The sequence below is a fragment of the Pristiophorus japonicus genome, chromosome 15 (genome assembly GCF_044704955.1).
Source record: "Pristiophorus japonicus isolate sPriJap1 chromosome 15, sPriJap1.hap1, whole genome shotgun sequence".
NCBI classification, from domain to species: domain Eukaryota; kingdom Metazoa; phylum Chordata; class Chondrichthyes; family Pristiophoridae; genus Pristiophorus; species Pristiophorus japonicus.
In genome coordinates, this window is record NC_091991.1 from 85,462,739 (window position 1) to 85,484,272 (window position 21,534).

Below are 21,534 nucleotides of genomic sequence, written 5' to 3' on the forward strand. Positions count from 1 at the left end.
GCCAGACACAGGTTCTACAACTACAGACGATGTGTGGGCCAGAGCATACCCGACTTCGTGGCGGAACTTCGGAGGTTGGCTAGTTTATGTGAGTTCTCCGATGAACTGAGGAGAGAAATGCTGAAAGACTTTTTCATTGAAGGACTAGGCCACGCAGGCATATTCCAAAAGCTCATAGAGACCAAGAACCTGACCTTAGAGGCAGCAGCACTGGTTGCGCAGACATTCTTGGTAGGGGAAGAAGAAGCGAGGTTGATTTACAATGCAGGTACAACAACTAACGAAATATTGGAACAAGAAGTTCACAGCACTAAACAAGCTGCTACCCCCACACACAGACAAAACCGGGAGAACAGGTTCTCGACAGCAGGCAGAAGCCATCAAGGGCCACAGGAACAGCCGTTCACACCTCATCAACCCACAATGCGAGCAATCAACTACAAACTGAGAGAAGCTCAAGAGAGATCAGCCAGACGCAGCTCATTCTTTGGAAACTCTTTGAACAATGGAACAGGTCTGTGCTGGAGGTGTGGGGGTGGGCACTCGGCAAGGGGATGTCGATTTCAGCAGGCTGTTTGCAGAAATTGTGAATATACAGGGCATTTGGCCCGCATGTGCAAAAAAACAGCAGCTCGGCTGGTATATGAATCGGATGGGTCGGAAAGCGGACCAGAAGATGGTGGGGACAGTACCCGGGACACCGGTGAACAGTGGGTCAACACGATTAATGGCCGCTGCTCCTACAACAGGACGCCTCCTATAAGGATGAGGGTCCTACTCAACGGGATATCTGTCAACATGGAGCTGGATACGGGAGCGAGTCAATCTCTCATGGGCGCTCAAGAATTTGAACAACAGTGGCCGCATAAAAGAGACAGACCAAAACTCACAAGGGTCGACACCACACTAAGGACCTATACCAAAGAAATCGTACCAGACTTCGGCAGCGCCATGTTCTCTGTCACACACAAAGGGACAGTGAACTGACTTCCCCTGTGGATTGTCCCCGGAGACCCCCCAGCACTGCTGGGGAGAAGCTGGCTGGCAAAACTAAATTGGAAATGGGATGATGTCCATGCCATGTCACTAGAGGAATGGACCTCCTGCTCAACAGTTATAAAGCGATTTGAACATCTCTTTCAGCCAGGTGTGGGCATTTTCAAAGGGGCCAAAATCAAAATCTACATCACACAGGATGCTAGACTGGTCCATCACAAGGCCAGAGCTGTACCCTATGTGATGAGGGAAAAGATTGAACACGAACTAGATAGGCTTCTACGAGAAGGCATTATATCACCTGTGGAATTTAGCGACTGGGCAAGTCCCATCGTCCCAGTCATGAAGCCTGATGGATCCGTACGAATCTGTGGGGACTACAAATCTACCATAAACAGAGTCTCCCTACAGGACCAGTACCCGCCGCCCAGAGCGGAGGACTTATTTGCCACATTGGCTGGAAGTAAACTTTTCTCAAAATTAGACCTCACATCTGCGTATATGCCGCAAGAATTGACCGAGGAATCCAAGCTACTCACCACCATCAACACACATCGAGGCCTTTTCATGTACAATCGATGTCCATTCGGCATCAGGTCGGCAGCTGCCATATTCCAGCGCAACATGGAGAGTCTGCTCAAGTCCATCCCGGGGACGGTTGTATTTCAAGACGACATACTTATCACAGGCAGGGACACCGACTCCCATCTCCGTAATTTGGAGGAAGTACTAAAGTGGTTGGATCGGGTAGGCCTACGAGTCAAGAAATCCAAGTGCCTGTTTCTCGCACCCGAGGTTGAATTTTTGCCGCTGATGGAATCCGCCCAACAGTGTCCAAAACAGAAGCAATTCGCCTGGCACCCAGGCCCCGGAATGTCTCAGAACTGCGCGCCTTTCTCGGGCTACTCAATTACTTTGGGAACTTTATGCAGAACTTAAGCACGCTGCTGGAGCCTCTCCACGTGCTACTCAGAAAGGGGTGCGATTGGTTTTGGGGGGACACCCAGGAACGCGCCTTCAATAAGGCACGCAACCTTCTGTGTTCCAACAGTGTTTTGACTTTCTTTGACCCAGGTAAAAAGCCAGTTCTCACATGCGATGAGTCAGCGTATGGGGTCAGGTGTGTTTTGTAACATGTCAATAGTGCGGGCAAATTACAAACCATAGCTTATGCCTCCAGGTCACTTTCGCGGGCGGAGCGCGGGTACGGAATGGTAGAGAAGGACGCGCTCGCGTGCGTGTACGGTGTCAAAAAGATGCACCAATATCTTTTCAGGGCCAAGTTAGAAACCGACCACAAGCCCCTCACGTCCCTCCTATCCGAAAGCAAGGCAATAAACGGCAACGCCTCGGCGCGAATTCAAAAGTGGGCACTCATGCTGGCGTCCTACGACTATAACATAAGGCACAGACCAGGCACAGACAACTGTGCTGACGCGCTCAGCAGGCTACCCCTGGCGACCATGGAAGGGTCTGACGAACAGGACTGTGAGATAGTCATGGCAATCAATGCCTTTGAGTCCACAGGTTCGCCCATGACGGCTCGCCAAATCAGAGCCTGGACGGCCAGCAACCCCACGTTATCCTTAGTAAAAAGATGTGTCCTAACCGGTGACTGGGCAGAGGCTCGCGATGCCTGTCCCAAGGAATTAAAACCCTTTCACAGGCGCATGCATGAGCTATCAATACAAGCAGACTGCCTGATGTGGGGCAGCCGAGTAGTCATGCCTCTGCGAGGCAGAGAGGCATTTGTCCGGGAGCTCCACCGCGAGCACCCGGGGATCGTTCTCATGAAGGCCATAGCCAGATCCCACGTCTGGTGGCCTGGTATTGACGAGGACCTGGAGCTCTGCTTCCTAAGGTGCACCATTTGTGCCCAACTCAGCAATGCCCCCAGGGAGGCTCCACTGAGCCCCTGGCCCTGGCCTACCAAACCGTGGTCGCGGGTGCACGTAGACTATGCGGGCCCATTCATGGGCAAAATGTTCCTCGTAATTGTAGATGCATTTTCAAAGTGGATCGAATGCACCATTTTAAACTCGAACACAACCTCCACCACTGTGGAGAGCCTCGCAACCATGTTTGCAACACACGGAATCCCTGACATATTGGTCAGTGACAATGGTCCGTGCTTCACCAGCGCAGAATTCCAAGACTTTATAATTGACCACTGCATAAATCATGTCAAGACGGCACCGTTCAAGCCGGCCTCCAACGGCCAGGCGGAGAGAGCAGTGCAAATCATTAAACAAGGCATGCTTAAAATCCAAGGTCCCACGCTGCAGGGTCGCCTGTCGCGACTGCTGCTGGCATACAGATCTCGTCTGCACTCATTGACTGGAATCCCCCCCGCGCAACTGTTGATGAAAAGGACTTTAAAAACAAGGCTCTCATTAATCCTCCCAGACATGCACGAAATTGTTGAGGCAAAGCGCCGTAAGCTGACTGAGTACCATGACAGAAATTCGAGGGGGAGATGGAATGAGATAGGAGACAAAGTGTTTGTACTAAACTATGGCAGGGGTCCCAAATGGCTTGCAGGGACAGTAACAGGCAAGGAAGGAAACAGGCTACTGGTAGTACAAATGGACAATGGCAAAACCTGCCGGAGGCATGTAGACCAAGTCAAAAGCAAATTTACCAACAACACTGCGGAACCAGAGGCAGACTACAATGTGGAACTCGCACCACACCTAGTGGACAGACAGAGGGAACAACCTGAGGAAAGGGCAATCCCAACAGACAGCCCAGGCGAGTCAGCAACAATCACACCAATCGAAACAGACAGCCCAGGCGAGATACCAGCAACCACACCCAAAGAAAAACAGACACCAAGGCAAACAACTGAACCACAACTCAGACGCTCCATGCGAGAGCGTAGACCACCTGAGAGACTAAACCTATAAAGACAATAAGACCTTGGGGGAGGGTGATGTCATGTATCTTACATTATTATATATAACTGTATCCTAACATGCTAAACATGTCTGTAATAAGATATGACCTGTAACCACCAGCATACCTTACCACCAGGGGTGCACTTGCAAGACACAGGTATATAAGGGCAGGTCTCAGGCAAGTGCAGCATTCCAGAGCTGTGAAATAAAGGTGCAGGTCCAGAGTGACCTTGACTTCACTACATGTCTCGTGTGAATCTGTACTGAGGGGACAGGACTTTACAGAGTGAAAGAAAATTCAGACTGGGAGCAAGATTAAAAGAAATAGAAATACTGGCAGCAGGACGTGAGAAGAAACAGCATGGATGTGAGGTAAAACAGAAAGACTGGGAGTGCCACTCAAACAAACACAAACATTGAAAGCGGCAGTAAATAAATAGCTGGAATGAAAGAAAAACCCCTACAAGTAGAGTCAGGCTAAAAATAAATTGTGACCTACAATTGCAACATAAACGCTGAAAGCAGGTGGTAAATGGAAACAGCAGGGCTGCACTTCAAAACACCGGCCGCAACCGAAAGAAACGTTCGGGAGCCGGGTTCAACAAAAGCCCACAAACAAAGGCGGAGAGGGACATTTAGAATAGAACAAGAAAATACAAAGACAGGCAGACTTGCATTTATACAGTGCCTTTCATGATCTCACAACATCCCAAAGTGCTTTATAGTCAATTAAGTACTTTTTGAAGCGTAGTCACTGTTGTAATGTAGGAAACATGGCTGCCAATTTGCACACAGCAAGCTCCCACAGACATAAATATTGGCCAGGACACCGGGGAATCCATCTCGAGGGCAGAGGGGGCCTCGGTTTAACACCTCATCTGACGACGGCACCTGCAACAGTGCAGCACTCCCTCAGTACTGCACTGAAGTGTTGCCCAAGACTTTGTGCTCAAATCTCGTGACTGGGACCTGAACGCACAACCTTCTAACTCCGAGGCGGGAGTGCTGCCATTGAGCCAGACCAGTTATGGACAAGACACTGGAGTCCTGCCCTAGTTTTAGTAAGAATGACAAAGAGAGAGCATTCTTGTTACAGAGCACCCCACCTGGAAACGTATACCCTCCCCTAAAAACAGAATACAAAACATTCTCACAAATACATGTTTCGGCCACAAATTGCTTGCATTTCTCATCCACAGTAACCATGTGTCATGAAGCGAAAAGCTGTCAAAGAGGTCAAATAGAACTAATTCCATTTCTAGCTTTGTCTCACTGAGAAGGGATGCATCTCCGAAGCTGGTGAACTGGTTTGTAGTAACCAGTCATCTGCCTCGACCTCTTTGACCATCTTGGCCAAGTTCTACATCGTGAGCATTGGCTGCTCTCCTCCGACTCATCTCAGCATGTGATAGCTGAAAACTACTTTACACTTAAAACCGCTCACCGCCACCCATGTAAACAAAATGAAAACTTGCCCCACGGTGATTGGAAATGGGGCACCAAGCTTTTTTTTATCTGGTCACCTCTCTGCTCAATTTAATAGCTTCTGGGAAAACTTGATAATGCATTTTTGTTTTTTTATAGAAATGAAATACAGGAGGATTGCTAAGAGTTCTGTTTAGGGCTGTCACATAACGTTAGCTAGCACTACTTTATTTTCAATCTATCATATAGCATTGCATTAATAACAACATCTATTGGTGCAGTACCTTTGGGATCTTGACCACTCTCCCTTTTTAAATATACAGTAGATGGGCGAGCTCAAGCAGGGACCCTCATTCACAGATTGCCACTCTCCCCGTTTTATTTCTGCGCTGAGCTGACAAACCCTATTGGCTGCACTGCTGGCCAATGGGTTGGAGTGCCACAGGCTGAGCTGTCGCCCATGGAAGCTCCCAAGAGCCATGACAAACTGGACCTTCAATTTCATAAGACTCCGCCTCTTTTACCTTGCTGGGGTGAAGTGGCCGTGAGCTTAGCACGTTGGTGGTGGCCATGACAAACCAGCAGACCTACAAGCAGTTGTATTCATAACCAGCAACTCATCTTGTTCTGCCTCAAGAGCATAGAAACATAGAAAATAGATGCAGGAGTATGTCATTCGGCCCTTCAAGCCTGCACCACCATTCAATATGATCATGGCTGATCATGCAACCGCAGTACCACATTCCTGCTTTCTCTCCATACCCCTTGATCCCTTTAGCCGTAAGGGCCACATCTAACTCCCTTTTGAATATATCTAACGAACTGGCCTCAACAACTTTCTGTGGTAGAGAATTTCACAGGTTCACAATTCTCAGTGAAGAAGTTTCTCCTCATCTCGGTCCTAAATGGCTTACCTCTTACCCCTAGACTGCGACCCCTGGTTCTGGACTTCCCCAACATCGGGAACATTCTTCCTGCATCTAACCTGTCCAATCCCGTCAGAATTTTATATGTTACTATGAGATCCCCTCTCATTCTTCTAAATTCCAGTGAATATAAGCCTAGTTGATCCAGTCTTTCTTCATATGTCAGTCCTGCCATCTTGGCGATCAGTCTGGTGCACCTTCGCTGCACTCCCTTAGTAGCAAGAATGTAAGAATGTCCTTCTTCAGATTAGGAGAACAAAACTGTACACAATATTCAAGGTGTGGCCTCACCAAGGCCCTGTACAACTGCAGTAAAAGGAGGTGGGGTAGCATTGCTGGTTAAGGAGGAGATTAAGGCAATAGTTAGGAAGGACATTAGCTTGGATGATGTGGAATCTATATGGGTAGAGCTGCAGAACACCAAAGGGCAAAAAACGTTAGTGGGAGTTGTGTACAGACCTCCAAACAGTAGTAGTGATGTTGGGGAGGGCATCAAACAGGAAATTAGGGGTGCGTGCAATAAAGGTGCAGCAGTTATAATGGGTGACTTTAATATGCACATAGATTGGGCTAACCAAACTGGAAGCAATACGGTGGAGGAGGATTTTCTGGAGTGCATAAGGGATGGTTTTTTAGACCAATATGTCGAGGAACCAACTAGGGGGGAGGCCATCTTAGACTGGGTGTTATGTAATGAGAAAGGATTAATTAGCAATCTCGTTGTGCGAGGCCCCTTGGGGAAGAGTGACCATAATATGGTGGAATTCTGCATTAGGATGGAGAATGAAACAGTTAATTCAGAGACCATGGTCCAGAACTTAAAGAAGGCTAACTTTGAAGGTATGAGGCGTGAATTGGCTGAGATGGATTGGCGAATGATACTTAAGGGGTTGACTGTGGATGGGCAATGGCAGACATTTAGAGACCGCATGGATGAACTACAACAATTGTACATTCCTGTCTGGCATAGAAATAAAAAAGGGAAGGTGGCTCAACCGTGGCTATCAAGGGAAATCAGGGATAGTATTAAAGCCAAGGAAGTGGCATACAAATTGGCCAGAAATAGCAGCGAACCTGGGGACTGGGAGAAATTTAGAACTCAGCAGAGGAGGACAAAGGGTTTGATTAGGGCAGGGAAAATGGAGTATGAGAAGAAGCTTGCAGGGAACATTAAGACGGATTGCAAAAGTTTCTATAGATATGTAAAGAGAAAAAGGTTAGTAAAGACAAATGTAGGTCCCCTGCAGTCAGAATCAGGGGAAGTCATAACGGGGAACAAAGAAATGGCGGACCAATTGAACAAGTACTTTGGTTCGGTATTCACGAAGGAGGACACTAACAACCTTCCGGTTATAAAAGGGGTCGGGGGGTCTAGTAAGGAGGAGGAACTGAGGGAAATCCTTATTAGTCGGGAAATTGTGTTGGGGAAATTGATGGGATTGAAGGCCGATAAATCCCCAGGGCCTGATGGACTGCATCCCAGAGTACTTAAGGAGGTGGCCTTGGAAATAGTGGATGCGTTGACAGTCATTTTCCAACATTCCATTGACTCTGGATCAGTTCCTATGGAGTGGAGGGTAGCCAATGTAACCCCACTTTTTAAAAAAGGAGGGAGAGAGAAAACAGGGAATTATAGACCGGTCAGCCTGACATCGGTAGTGGGTAAAATGATGGAATCAATTATTAAGGATGTCATAGCAGTGCATTTGGAAAGAGGTGACATGATAGGTCCAAGTCAGCATGGATTTGTGAAAGGGAAATCATGCTTGACAAATCTTCTGGAATTTTTTGAGGATGTTTCCAGTAGAGTGGATAAGGGAGAACCAGTTGATGTGGTATATTTGGACTTTCAGAAGGCGTTCGACAAGGTCCCACACAAGAGATTGATGTGCAAAGTTAGAGCACATGGGATTGGGGGTAGTGTACTGACATGGATTGAGAACTGGTTGTCAGACAGGAAGCAAAGAGTAGGAGTAAATGGGTACTTTTCAGAATGGCAGGCAGTGACTAGTGGGGTACCGCAAGGTTCTGTGCTGGGGCCCCAGCTGTTTACACTGTACATTAATGATTTAGATGAGGGGATTAAATGTAGTATCTCCAAATTTGCGGATGACACTAAGTTGGGTGGCAGTGTGAGCTGCGAGGAGGATGCTGTGAGGCTGCAGAGCGACTTGGATAGGTTAGGTGAGTGGGCAAATGCATGGCAGATGAAGTATAATGTGGATAAATGTGAGGTTATCCACTTTGGTGGTAAAAACAGAGAGACAGACTATTATCTGAATGGTGACAGATTAGGAAAAGGGGAGGTGCAAAGAGACCTGGGTGTCATGGTACATCAGTCATTGAAGGTTGGCATGCAGGTGCAGCAGGCGGTTAAGAAAGCAAATGGCATGTTGGCCTTCATAGCAAGGGGATTTGAGTACAGGGGCAGGGAGGTGTTGCTACAGTTGTACAGGGCATTGGTGAGGCCACACCTGGAGTATTGTGTACAGTTTTGGTCTCCTAACCTGAGGAAGGACATTCTTGCTATTGAGGGAGTGCAGCGAAGGTTCACCAGACTGATTCCCGGGATGGCGGGACTGACCTATCAAGAAAGACTGGATCAACTGGGCTTGTATTCACTGGAGTTCAGAAGAATGAGAGGGGACCTCATAGAAACATATAAAATTCTGACGGGGTTAGACAGGTTAGATGCAGGAAGAATGTTCCCAATGTTGGGGAAGTCCAGAACCAGGGGTCACAGTCTAAGGATAAGGGGTAAGCCATTTAGGACCGAGATGCGGAGGAACTTCTTCACCCAGAGAGTGGTGAACCTGTGGAATTCTCTACCACAGAAAGTTGTTGAGGCCAATTCACTAAATATATTCAAAAAGGAGTTAGATGAGGTCCTTACTGCTAGGGGGATCAAGAGGTATGGCGAGAAAGCAGGAATGGGGTACTGAAGTTGAATGTTCAGCCATGAACTCATTGAATGGCGGTGCAGGTTAGAAGGGCCGAATGGCCTACTCCTGCACCTATTTTCTATGTTTCTATGTTTCTATCCCTGCTCCTATACTCAAATCCTCTCACTATGAAGGCCAACATACCATTTGCCTTCTTCACCGCCTGCTGTACTTGCATGCCAACTTTTAATGACTGATGTACCATGACACCCAGGTCTCGTTGCACCTCACCTTTTCCTAATCTGTCACCATTCAGATAATATTCTGCCTCCCTGTTTTTGCCACCAACGTGGATAACCTCACATTTATCTACATTATACTGCATCTGCCATGCATTTGCCCACTCACCTAACCTGTCCAAGTCACCCTGCAGCCTCTTAGCATCCTCCTCACAGCTCACACTGCCACCCAACTTAGTGTCATCTGCAAACTTGGAGGTATTACATTCAATTCCTTCGTCTAAATCATTAATAGTTGGGGTCCCAGCACTGAACCTTGCAGTACCCCACTAGTCACTGCCTGCCATTCTGAAAAGGAACCGTTTATTCCCACTCTTTGCTTCCTGTCTGCCAACCAGTTCTCTATCCATGTCGATACATTACCCCCAATACCATGTGCTTTAATTTTGCACACCAATCTCTTGTGTGGGACCTTGTCAAAAGCCTTTTGAATGTCCAAATACATCACATCCACTGGTTCTCCCTTGTCCACTTTACGAGTTACATCCTCAAAAAATTCTAGAAGATTTGTCAAGCATGATTTCTCTTTCATAAATCCATGCTGATTTGGACCAATCCTGTCACTGCTTTCCAAATGTGCTGCTATTTCATTTTTAATGATTGATTCCAACATTTTCCCCACGACTGATGTCAGGCTAACCAATCTATAATTACCCGTTTTCTCTCTCCCTCCTTTTTTAAAAAGTGGCGTTACATTAGCTACCCTCCAGTCCATAGGAACTGATCCAGAGTCGATAGACTGTTGGAAAATGAGAGCATCGTGGGTAGGCTGGAGGGGCAGAAATTGCCCCTTTATATAAGGCCTGAAAATTGCAGCCACAGGTCAGTGCAGCCCGGCCGCCAAGTCGCCACCATTTTTGATATCGGCCTCCTTTACTTTTGGAACGGCGTAGGGGACCACTCTGCCACTTAGCGACCGACGATGACCCCTTTCTGAAATTGCCCCGCGGGAGCGGCACTGCCAACAATCGGTGCCACTGACAGCTTTTGCTGTCCATACCCTTTCTGTGCCTGGGTGGTGTGGCCGCCCCTGTAGGGGAGATGGCGCTGCCCGAGACTCCATGTTATTTATTTTGTCGGCCTGCTGCCAGGTGTTGTCCCGGCTGAAACCCTCCCTGGTGGCCCAGTGTTTGCCACTAAAGTGGCTGCAGAGTGCGCAGCGGCCCTCCCCTTTAACTGAAGGGGAGGGCCAATTATGTCATCAGCGCGACGCCAATGACTTGTAGCATCGGCCACTCCGCTCCACCCCCGCCCCTCGCCCACCTCTGCCCTAATGGTAAGGCCACTCCGCCCTGCCCCCACTCCGCCCCGCCCCCACCCACTCCACCCTCACTCCCGCCCCTCGCCCACCTCCGCCCCAATGGTGAGGCCACTTCCACTCCGCTCCAAAAAACCCCACGAAGTTCTGAATTTCTCCTGATTGTCCGCCCCGTGCATTGGGGTGGATGGAACCCTTCGAGGTCGGTAGGTGCGCCCCATTTTGGGCGGAGGGCAATTTCGACCCGGTATCGCCCTCCCGTTAGGTTCCACCCTCAGTATGATGTCCTCTCTGGTCACTGACACACACAGGATACGTCTGAGCCACGGAAGCAGTGCAGAGAAGTGCCTCAGGGCTAATCCCCAGTACAGAATTATCGGCATAGGCTAGAAGAACCTCGGGCTCCTCAGCCCTGAAGAGAGCTGGATGAGATCGGATCTGATAAACGTACCAAACAGAATAGGAAAAGTAACGCTCGAGCACTGTTTTAAGCAAAACCACAAAAGGCAAGCTCAGGACTGATGTTAGGGAAAACTATTTCTCAGCGAGTGATCAGCACTTGGGATAATCTTCCTGGTTGGGTAGCGGAGACAATAAATCTCGGATGATTCAGAGGCAGTTATGAGCTGTGATTGGGGAACCGCATGAAATGATGACCTAGTTGGGTCAAATGGCCTCCTTTGTCTGTACTTAGTATAGTGATGTAGGTAGATTGTTTGTGCAACACTTGCTTATATTAAGTGCCAAAGTCATCATTTTGGCTAAATATTGGCCCAGAAATCCCAGCCTCCTGAGGCCGTACGGAGTGTGTACGGAGTGTGTACATACCCGGGAAGACATCGCAAAAGCCGGTTTTCAGCGCACAATACGCATGCAATGAAAACCTGCTTTTCCGATCTGTCAAACTCCAGCTCCAGCTCGACAGGTCCTCCGTATCTCCACAGTCAGGACATTTGCAAGGGCAAGATTGCGGTATTTACCCATATCTTGCCCAGCGGATGCCCTGAAAACTCTTGCACCTGATAAAAGCAGGTGCATGGCCTACTTTTACAGGCGTAAGAGTTTTAAAAGACACAAAAACATTATAAAATAACATTTAAAAAACAAATGTTATTGTTAAAAATCCTCCCCACTACGGTAAGTTTATTTTAAACCATAATTTTAAATTTTTTTTTTAAATTGGAAAAATATATAGTTTTTTATAATACATAAATAACTAATTTAAATTAATAAAAATATGTGGTGTATTTTTTCTATTTTATTTTAAAGAGTTGTGGGTGTTTCTGATTCATAATAATGGGAACACCAACTTACGGAGTTCCCATTATTATGAATGAGAATATACTTTACCTGATTGGCTGCCCAGAGCCATGTGACTGCAGCTCCAGCCCTGCGCATGTCTCGACGTGCACGCGCTCCGACACGCAGTCAGTGGAGGCCTCAGGACCAGGAACTCGCGTAGGCCCAGCAGCTTCAGGTAAGTGTGCATCTTTTTAAACTTTTTCCCTCGATCACCCACGGGAAGCAGCCGACCAGGATTTCTGGGCCATTATCAGGCCTGATTTATCGGATTCTTATTAACACATGCGTCTAGAGACATGGAACGATTTTCTCTGATCACCCATCATTTCCCACTATTAATGGACTTCACGGTGCAAATAGCTGCTCTGCCTAATGGAATCAACACAATCCCAGCCATCAAACCTCCTGCCCATTAAACCGTCTGGTTCTCAGATGACGACATTTAATCTTAGTCCAGAATTGTATTTACAACATTGTATCTCCCAGATTGTTGGGTTTGCTGGTGAGTATAGATCAGTGTGCTACTGTTAAGCAGCTGGGATTATGGGCAGCGCCGTTGTGTTCAGTCTGGGAATCAGTCTCCTCTGCGCTACAACGACCAGAATTGGATTCCGTGCCCAGGCGACCAAGGCAGTGTATGGCTTCAGCGTGATCTCTGGTCATTTTGACATATTTACCAGCAGCTTGATTACATCGGATTCTTTTGACCCAATTTTTAGAAAAAAACAACTGAAAATCAGAAGGCCCGCCTGAAATAATGAGAATCCTGCAAAGTACAGGCCATGACATTATACCCACTACGCTGAAGTGATCAGCTCACCCATCGCAAATCTTCTTCACTTTGTGTCTCAGTTGCTCCCCTTGAAAGAAGATGATGAACACATTCTTCTGCACCTTCACGAGCTGCAAAACATAATCATCTATCACACAGGCATCAAGAAGTATTAGAACTGCTGTGAAGCGCCTTTGGACGTTTTACTATGTTAAAAATGCTATATAAATACAAGTTGTTGTTGTTAAAGATGGAAGGAAGAAAGAAGGAGAAAAGGAAGGAAAAGAAAGAAGGAAGGGAAGTTACATTTATGTAGCGCCCGACACAACCTCATGATGTCTCAAGGCGCTTTACAGTGTCAGAGACATGGACCATGTACAGCAGACACCTCAAGTTGCTGGAGAAATGCCACCAGCGATGTCTCCGCAAGATCCTACAAATCCCCTGGGAGGACAGACGCACCAACATTAGCGTCCTCGATCAGGCCAACATCCCCAGCATTGAAGCACTGACCACACTTGATCAGCGCCGCTGGGCAGGCCACATAGTTCGTATGCCAGACACGAGACTCCCAAAGCAAGCGCTCTACTCGGAACTCCTTCACGGCAAATGAGCCAAAGGTGGGCAGAGGGAACGTTACAAGGACACCCTCATAGCCTCCCTGATAAAGTGCAACATCCCCACTGACACCTGGGAGTCCCTGGCCAAAGACCATCCGAAGTGGAGGAAGTGCATCCGGGAGGGCGCTGAGCACCTCGAGTCTCGTTACTGAGAGCATGCAGAAATCAAGCAGGCAGCAGAAAGAGCGTGCGGCAAATCTGTCCCACCTTCCCCTTCCCTCAACGACTATCTCTCCCACCTGTGACAGGGACTGTGGTTCTTGTATTGGACTGTTCAGCCACCTAAGAACTCATGTTTAGAGTGGAGTCTTCCTCAATTCCGAGGGACTGCCTATGATGATGATGACAGTGAATTAAGTATTTTTTTCGGCACTGTTGTAATGCAGGCAACGCGTCATGCAATTTGCACACAGCAAGTTCCCACAAACAGCAATGAGATAATGAGCAGATAATCTAGCAATGTTGTTTGAAGGATAAATATTGGCCAGGACATTGCAAGTTATTGTTGAAGAGACAGATTCACAATGAGGGGAGGAGAAAATGGAGAATCTGCAACCAGATCTGTAACCTCCCCTTTCAGGTACCTGCTGCATTTCTCCCTTTTCAGATTTCTAACATTCAGTTTTTTCCACTGATCTTGACATTAGAATTACTATTAAAAGATTGTGCATGTTCCCATTCTGGAATTAATTTAAGAATTCCTTACAGTGCTTGGATCTTCCAAAGGAACTTCCATCTCAGACTGCTTCATGTAGACGTTTCCTCTGCAAGCTCTCCAGAGCAGGCGTTCAAAGGCAGCCATCCTTTCCCTCCGGATCACGCCAGCTATAAACCTGAAACATCCAGTAACTAAATATGATGCAGAAACATCCTGGGGAGTCTTTAAACTATGGCGTGGGATTGTACTTTTAGACGTGTACAATGTTAACTTTGCTCCTGTTCAGACAGAGACAGAAAGAGAGACAGACAGACAGACAGAAAGACAGAGAGAGAGAGAGACAGACAGACAGACAGAGACAAGAGAGACAGACAGAGACGAGCGAGACAGACAGAGACGAGCGAGACAGACAGACAGACAGACAGAGAGACAGATAAAGAGACAGAGGGACACAGAGGGACAGACAGAGAGAGAGAGAGAGAGAGACACGAGAGACAGAGAGAGACAGACAGAGAGAGAGAGAGACAGAGAGAGCGAGAGAAAGAGAAAGACAGACAGACAGACACAGATAGAGAGAGACAGAGAGAGAGAGAGAGACAGAGGGACACAGAGGGACAAAGAGAGAATGAGAGAGAGAGAGAGAGAGAGAGAGAGAGAGAGAGAGACGAGAGACAGAGAGACGAGAGAGAGAGAGACAGAGAGACGAGAGACAGACAGAGAGAGCGAGAGAAACAGAGAGACAGACAGACACAGATAGAGAGAGAGAGAGACAGAGGGACAGACAGAGAGAGAGAGAGAGACGAGAGACAGAGAGACGAGAGACAGAGACAGAGACAGAGAGACAAACAGTCAGACAGATAGAGACAAAGAGAGAGCGAGAGAATCAGAGAGACAGACAGACAAAGAGAGAGAGACAGACGGAGAGACAGACAGACACACGGAGAGAGAAACAGAGAGAAACAGAGAGAAAGACAGACAGAGGGACAGACAGAGGGGGAGAGAGAGAGAGAGAGAGACGAGAGACAGAGAGAGAGAGACAGACAGACAAAGAAAGAGAGAGAGAGACAAACAGACAGACAGAGACACAGAGAGAGTGTGAGAAACAGAGAGGCAGACAGACAGGGAAAGAGACAAGAGAGACAGAGACAGACAGACACAGATAGAGAGAGGTAGAGAGAGATAGAGAGAGAGAGGCAGAGAGAGATAGAGGTACAGACAGAGAGAGAGAGAGAGAGACGAGAGACAGACAGAGAGAGAAACAGATAGAGAGAGAGACAGAGACAGAGAGAGAGAGACAGAGAGAGAGAAACACACACACAGACAAAGACAGAGGAAGAGAAAGAAAGAAGAGACAGAGAGTGAGAAAGGCAGAGAGAGAAAAAGAAACGACTTTTCACAACCTCAGGATGTATCAAAGCACTTTACAGCCAACTAAATATTTTTGAAGTGTAGTCACTTTTGTAATGTAGGAAACACAGCAGCCAATTAGCACCAGGAAGCAATGTGATAATGAGCAGATGATAAGTGCGTAGGCATGGAGCTGCACCTTACAGTGGAACATTGTCTGTGTGGTAATTAAAAGTGACTTTTTCATTGCTCCACGTGCCTGTGGTCTTACTAAATGGTCAAATCGGCATCACTCTCAGGTGAATTGACCTTAACACAAACCTTATTTAACTATCTAGCTCACCAGAGTACGTTTTCTCATGCTGGCGTTAGATAGTTTCTTCCAATGAGATCACCCATTTAAAACCAACTTGTGCTAATTTATGGGCAACTTGTGTTGACTCCTACAACCAGTCAGATCAGAGTTGAGACCACAGCTTTACACCCAGTGAGGAGACTGCAGGCTGGGGTCACAACACAGATCTGAGGTGAAAAGATACTGTGCTAACCTACTGCATCACACTGACCCCACGGGAACAACAACCTGTATTTATATAGCGCCTTTACTGTAGTGAAATGTCCCAAGGCACTTTACAGGAGTATTATGCGATAAAAATTTGACACTGAGCCCCATAAGTAGAAATTAGTGCAGGTGACCAAAGCTTGGTCAAAGAGGTAGGTTTTAAGGAGCATCTTGAAGGAGGAAAGAAAGGCAGAGAGACGGAGAGGTTTAGACAGGGAGTTCCAGAGCTTGGGGCCTAGGCAACAGAAGGCACGGCCACCAATGGCTAAGCGATTATAATCAGGGATGTTCAAAAGGCCAAAATTAGAGGAGCACAGCCATGTCGGGGGATTGTGGGGCTGGAGGAGTTTACAGAGATAGGGAGCGGCGAGGCCATGGAGGGATCTGAAACTAAGGACGAGAATTTTGAAATCGAGGCGTTGCTTAACCGAGAGCCAATGTAGGTCAGCGAGCACAGGGGTGTTGGGGAAATCCAGAACCAGGGGACATAGTCTTAGGATAAGGGGTAAGCCATTTAGGACTGAGATGAGGAGAAACTTCTTCACTCAGAGAGTTGTTTTCCTATGGAATTCCCTACCGCAGAGAGTTGTTGATGCCAGTTCATTGGATATATTCAAGGGGGAGTTACATATGGCCCTTGCGGCTAAAGGGATCAAGGGGTATGGAGAGAAAGCAGGAACGGGGTACTGAAAGAATGATCAGCCATGATCTTATTGAATGGTGGTGCAGGCTTAAAGGGCCGGATGGCCTACTCCTGCACCTATTTTCTATGTTTCTATGTTTCTATGTGATGGGTGAGCAGGACTTGGTGCATGTTAGGATAAGGGCTGCCGAGTTTTGGATCACCTTTAGTTTATGTAGGGTAGAATGTGAGAGTCCGGCCAGGAGTGCTTTGGAATAGTCAAGTCTAGAGGTAACAAAGGCATGGATGAGGGCTTCAGCAGCGGATGAGCTGAGGCAAAGGCGGAGATAGGCGATGTTACAGAGGTGGAAATAGGAGGTCTTAGTTAAGATGGATATGTGGTCGAAAGCTCGTTTCATGGCCAAATATGACACCAAGGTTGCGAAGAGTCTGGTTCAGCCTCAGATAGGAGTTGGGGAGAGGATTTAAAACTGAGATGAGGAGAAATTTCTTCTCTCAGAGGGTTGTAAATCTGTGGAATTCGCTGCCTCAGAGAGCTGTGGAAGCTGGGACACTGAATAAATTTAAGACAGAATTAGACAGTTTCTTAAACGATAAGGGGATAAGGGGTTATGGGGAGCGGGCGGGGAAGTGGAGCTGAGTCCATGATCAGATCAACCATGATCTTATTGAATGGTGGAGCAGGCTTGAGGGATCATATGGCCTACTTCTGCTCCTATTTCTTATTTTCTTATGGAGTCAGTGTCTAGGGAATAGAATTTGTGGCGGGGACCGAAAACAATGGCTTTGGTCTTCCCAATATTCAATTGGAGAAAATTTCTGCTCATCCAGAACTGGATGTCGGACAAGCAGTCTGACAATCTCGAATCTTTATCAAGTTAAGGAGTTTAGACAACTTTTCTTCAAGTTTCTGTGAATCTTCTAAGCTCTCCTCCAATCAATAGGGGGGGTGGGAGGTGTGGGGGGGGGGGGGGGCGGGGGGGCGGGGAAGAGTCAGAAAGACAATGCCCAAATGCTGCCTTTATGAAGGGTGTACTGAGTATGTCACCCCTCCCCCACATGCTGCAGCCAAACCAATGCCAAAGTAAACTGTGAGATTTTCACTATGGATTAAATATCACTCTTTGAATACAAACCCTGCTTAATTTTACTGAATTTAATTTCTAATTAAATTAGTGTAGAGCAGGCAGTCTGCTGAATTCTTACAAGTTTTTCTGACGTATACTGTCAATTTCAAACATCCTTTGCTCTGCACTTGTTTTTGTTCACCTGGGTGTCAAACAAGCCTTGAAACCTGTCATGTATTTCAGCATCTTGCAGTGACAATAGTTATGTAACTATAACTCATGTACACTGTACCTGTACCCTTGAAATGCGCACCCTGACCACAGGGGGTGAGCTTGCGGAAGACACTCCTCACCTGGGTTTCCAGGCATAAAAGGGGAGGTCCCACCCAGGGTCAGCACTCCTTGGTCCTGGGAATAAAGTGAAGGTCACAGAGTGACTGTGTCTGATATATACATGCCTCGTGTGAGTTTGTAACAAGGTGCAGGGACACTACATTTGGCGACGAGAAACGGGAATCACCGAACCACGAGGATGGCCACCGTGGCACAGAGGAACGCTACTGTGTGGGTGAGGACTGGGACGACTTTGTAGAAAGACTCCAACAGAGCTTTGTCACAAAGGACTGGCTGGAAGAGACAGCGGCTGACAAGCGGAGGGCGCATCTACTGACCAGCTGTGGTCCACAGACGTATGCGCTGATGAAGGACCTGCTCGCACCCCAAAAGCCGGCGGACAAGTCCTTCGAAGAGCTCAGCCAGCTGATCAGTGAGCATCTCAAGCCGGCAAGGAGCGTGCACATGGCCCGGCACCGGTTCTACTCTCACCGGCATCGGGAGGGTCAAAACGTCTCGGACTTCGTGGCGTAACTGCGGCGTTTGGCCAGTCTCTAAGTTCTCCGATGCCTGCAGGGGGGAAAAACCCACCCCCAAGTCTCCAGGCCAAGCTAGACAGAGATCTACGTGGGTAGGGATTCTATTTGCTCAATACAGAGTGGCTGCTCTCTCCCTGTCAAGACACTCCCCACTCGCTCAGAGAGCTTTGATAAAAACAGTAAATGCTGAAAATACTCAGGTCAGGCGGCAATCTGTGGAGAGAAACAGAGTTAATGTTTCAGATCGATGAACTTTCATCAGAAGGGCCATCGGCCAGAAACGTTAACTCGGTTTCTCTCTCCACAGATGCTGCCTGACCCGCTGAGTATTTCCAGGATTTTCAGTTTTTATTTCAGATTTCCATCAGCCGCAGTATTTTGCTTTTGTTCCAGAGAGTTTAGGTTCAGGTTGACAAATGCTAAGGCTTCTCAACTCCCAAGGTTGTGCCGGGCAACGGCTGCAATTTAATCAGCTGCTGCTTGTCCAGGGAGGGCCACACTCTCCTAGTCCAGGGAGAGCCGCACTATCTCTAAAAGATATTGGTTAGCCGGGTTATCTGCTGTTAAATGGCCCAATCCCTCCACGACACATTAATGAGGCAGGCAGAGTATTTTATAGTCTCTTGAGCACTGTTAGGGTTAGGGTTAGGGTTAGGGTTAACTCTATTCTGGAGGTCTCAATCAGCCGTGTGCAGTTAAAATGACGATCCTCATACAACCAGTCTCTTAATTACAGATCCTAGCTAGAGGGCGCTATACATTATATCTTTACACCTTTCCTTTCATAAGAAACAAATTGGATTAAAGTGAGCTTCAATATGAACTGGTAATTAACTTCTTATGAATACATGTAGTAAACAACTACAAAAACCTTGTCTTATTGTTTCTTTATCCAAGTGTTGTATGTTTCACACTTTTATGTCACTGTTCAGTCCTGGCCAGTGAACTGATTCTTTGGCACGTCGAAGAGTGCTCTCGACGCCAGTGTGAGCAGCATCAAGTCACGAACTTTTGAAGTATGCACACATTTCAGGCGGGCATTCAATTGTGGTTTCTGGCCATCCTGTTGTGATTTGTTATATGACCAGTTGTAGTGTGGAGTCACTTGCAGTTGCGCGTTGTATGTTAGTCAGTCCTTGTTTGGAGAGTAGGTGAAAGTCTACCATGTGGATGCAATCCGCTGCAATTTCAGTTGGTGATCTCTCCACGTTTTCAAGGTATGCGAGTGAGAGGGTGTCTGCTCCGTACATTTCTTTTCCTGGTTGATACTTTATTTCCACGGCATATTGGTTGAGCCGAATGAGTAGACGTTGTAGCCGCTGGAGTACAGTAGATAATGGCTTGTATTGTATGACAACGAAAGGCTTATGGTCTATCAATAGCGTGATCTTTCGACTGTATACATATTGATTTGAAGCCATATTATTGGTTTCATTCCATTCCGAAGATTTGAGCAAACAATTCCTTTTCGATTTGAGAGTATCGCGTTTCACATATGCAATTGGTTGTTCCTGTTGCAGAAGGACGAACCCAAGACCCTTGCTCAAAGCATCTCCTTGACCTTCGGTTGCAAGTTTGTGGTCCAAGTGCCTGAGCACCGGAGAATCTGTCACACATTGTTTGATAGCTTCAAACGCTTTGTCTTGTTCTTCAGTCCATTTCCAGACTGTGTCTTTAAGAATAAGCCGTCGCAGAGGCTCACTGAGGTCTGAAAGATCTGGCAAGAATTTTCCGAGATATTTTGTCATGCTGACAAATCATTGTACACCTGCGACATCCTGCAGTTTCTGCATTTCGTTGATTGCGACCACTTTGCTTGGGTCGGCTTTGAGTCCATCACTAGACAGTATGTTTCCCGTGTATTTCACTTGGGAGCTCTTGTATTCGAACTTATCGAAGTTTAGTTTGAGGCTTCGCTCTCTGCATGAATTTGCATAAGATTGCGTCATGATCGTGATTGGCATCTTTAAGTGTCTCACCGCGCCCAGTGATCAAGATATCATCTGCAATATGGTAGACTCCATCTAGGCCCTCGAGGTTCTGGTCTAGTTTTTGCTGGAAGATTTCCAGGGCAGGACTGATGCCAAGTGGCATTCGATTATATCGATATCGTCCCCATCGAGTCTAGAAGGTCGTGAGGGAGGAGGACTCTGTGTCTAGTTCATATTGCAAGAAACCCTCCTTGCATTGCAGTCTGCTTTAGTGAAGACCTTTACATTTGATATCTGTGGCAAGATGTCATCGATCGCAGGAAGTGGATAGTGTCTGCGTTTCAGGGCATTATTCAAAATGTGCGTGGGAGTTGGCACCTTGGTGGTCATGATAGCTCACTACAGTTTAGGACTTTGAATTTGTCATATACATGTATACAGTTTAAATACCCAGAGGACTAGAATAAGTCTACTTGTAAAATATCGTAGCCATGAAATACTTTTTCAATCAAGGCACTACAATAACTTATGCTACCTTAAGTTTACTTAACTAATGCCTCTAGATTACTTTACAAGCTTATGACTATTTATTGCCCTTCACGGATCCACGCGCGATGTGTACAAAGCACGCTCCGCACTGCACTGCTTAACGTCGATTTTAATCAGCTCAAAAAAGTCTTACAGTTCCAATATTTCAATCGTGGATGCGTCGGCTTCTGACACCATGTATTTTTTAGTCTCTTGAACACTCTTAGTTCAATTTAACTCTATTTATTCTGGAGATCTCAGTCAGCATATGCAGTTAAAATGGCATTTCTCATACAGCCCGTCTCTTAATTACAGATCCAGGGTGCTATACATCCTAGCTAGAGGGCGGTATACATTATATCGTTACAGGCTGGTCAGTCAATCCTCAGTCATGCCCTAGCATTCGATGGGTCGGCCTGGCTCAGCTATAGGGTTCCGGATCTGCGCTGGAGGGCGGACGAGTAGCAAGAAGCTTACTAGCACTTAGGGCTGCTAGTCCTCCAGGATTATGCTGGGGCTTCCAGTAATTAAAGATTAATTTCTTGGACA

At 47.0% G+C, this 21,534-nt stretch overlaps 1 protein-coding gene across 5 annotated transcripts in view; it reads right to left on the reverse strand.

Moving 5' to 3' along the window:
• The window catches only part of LOC139280888 (V-type proton ATPase 116 kDa subunit a 4-like), a 135,017-nt gene that overhangs the window by 49,951 nt on the left and 63,532 nt on the right, over positions 1–21,534 (reverse strand). For all 5 annotated transcript variants that reach the window (XM_070900678.1, XM_070900674.1, XM_070900677.1 and 2 more), the window contains 2 exons: positions 14,084–14,210; positions 12,806–12,888 (listed from right to left, as the gene is read on the reverse strand). In XM_070900678.1, coding sequence (XP_070756779.1) covers positions 12,806–12,888; positions 14,084–14,210 — 210 coding nt within the window. The remainder of the gene's footprint in view (positions 1–12,805; positions 12,889–14,083; positions 14,211–21,534) is intronic.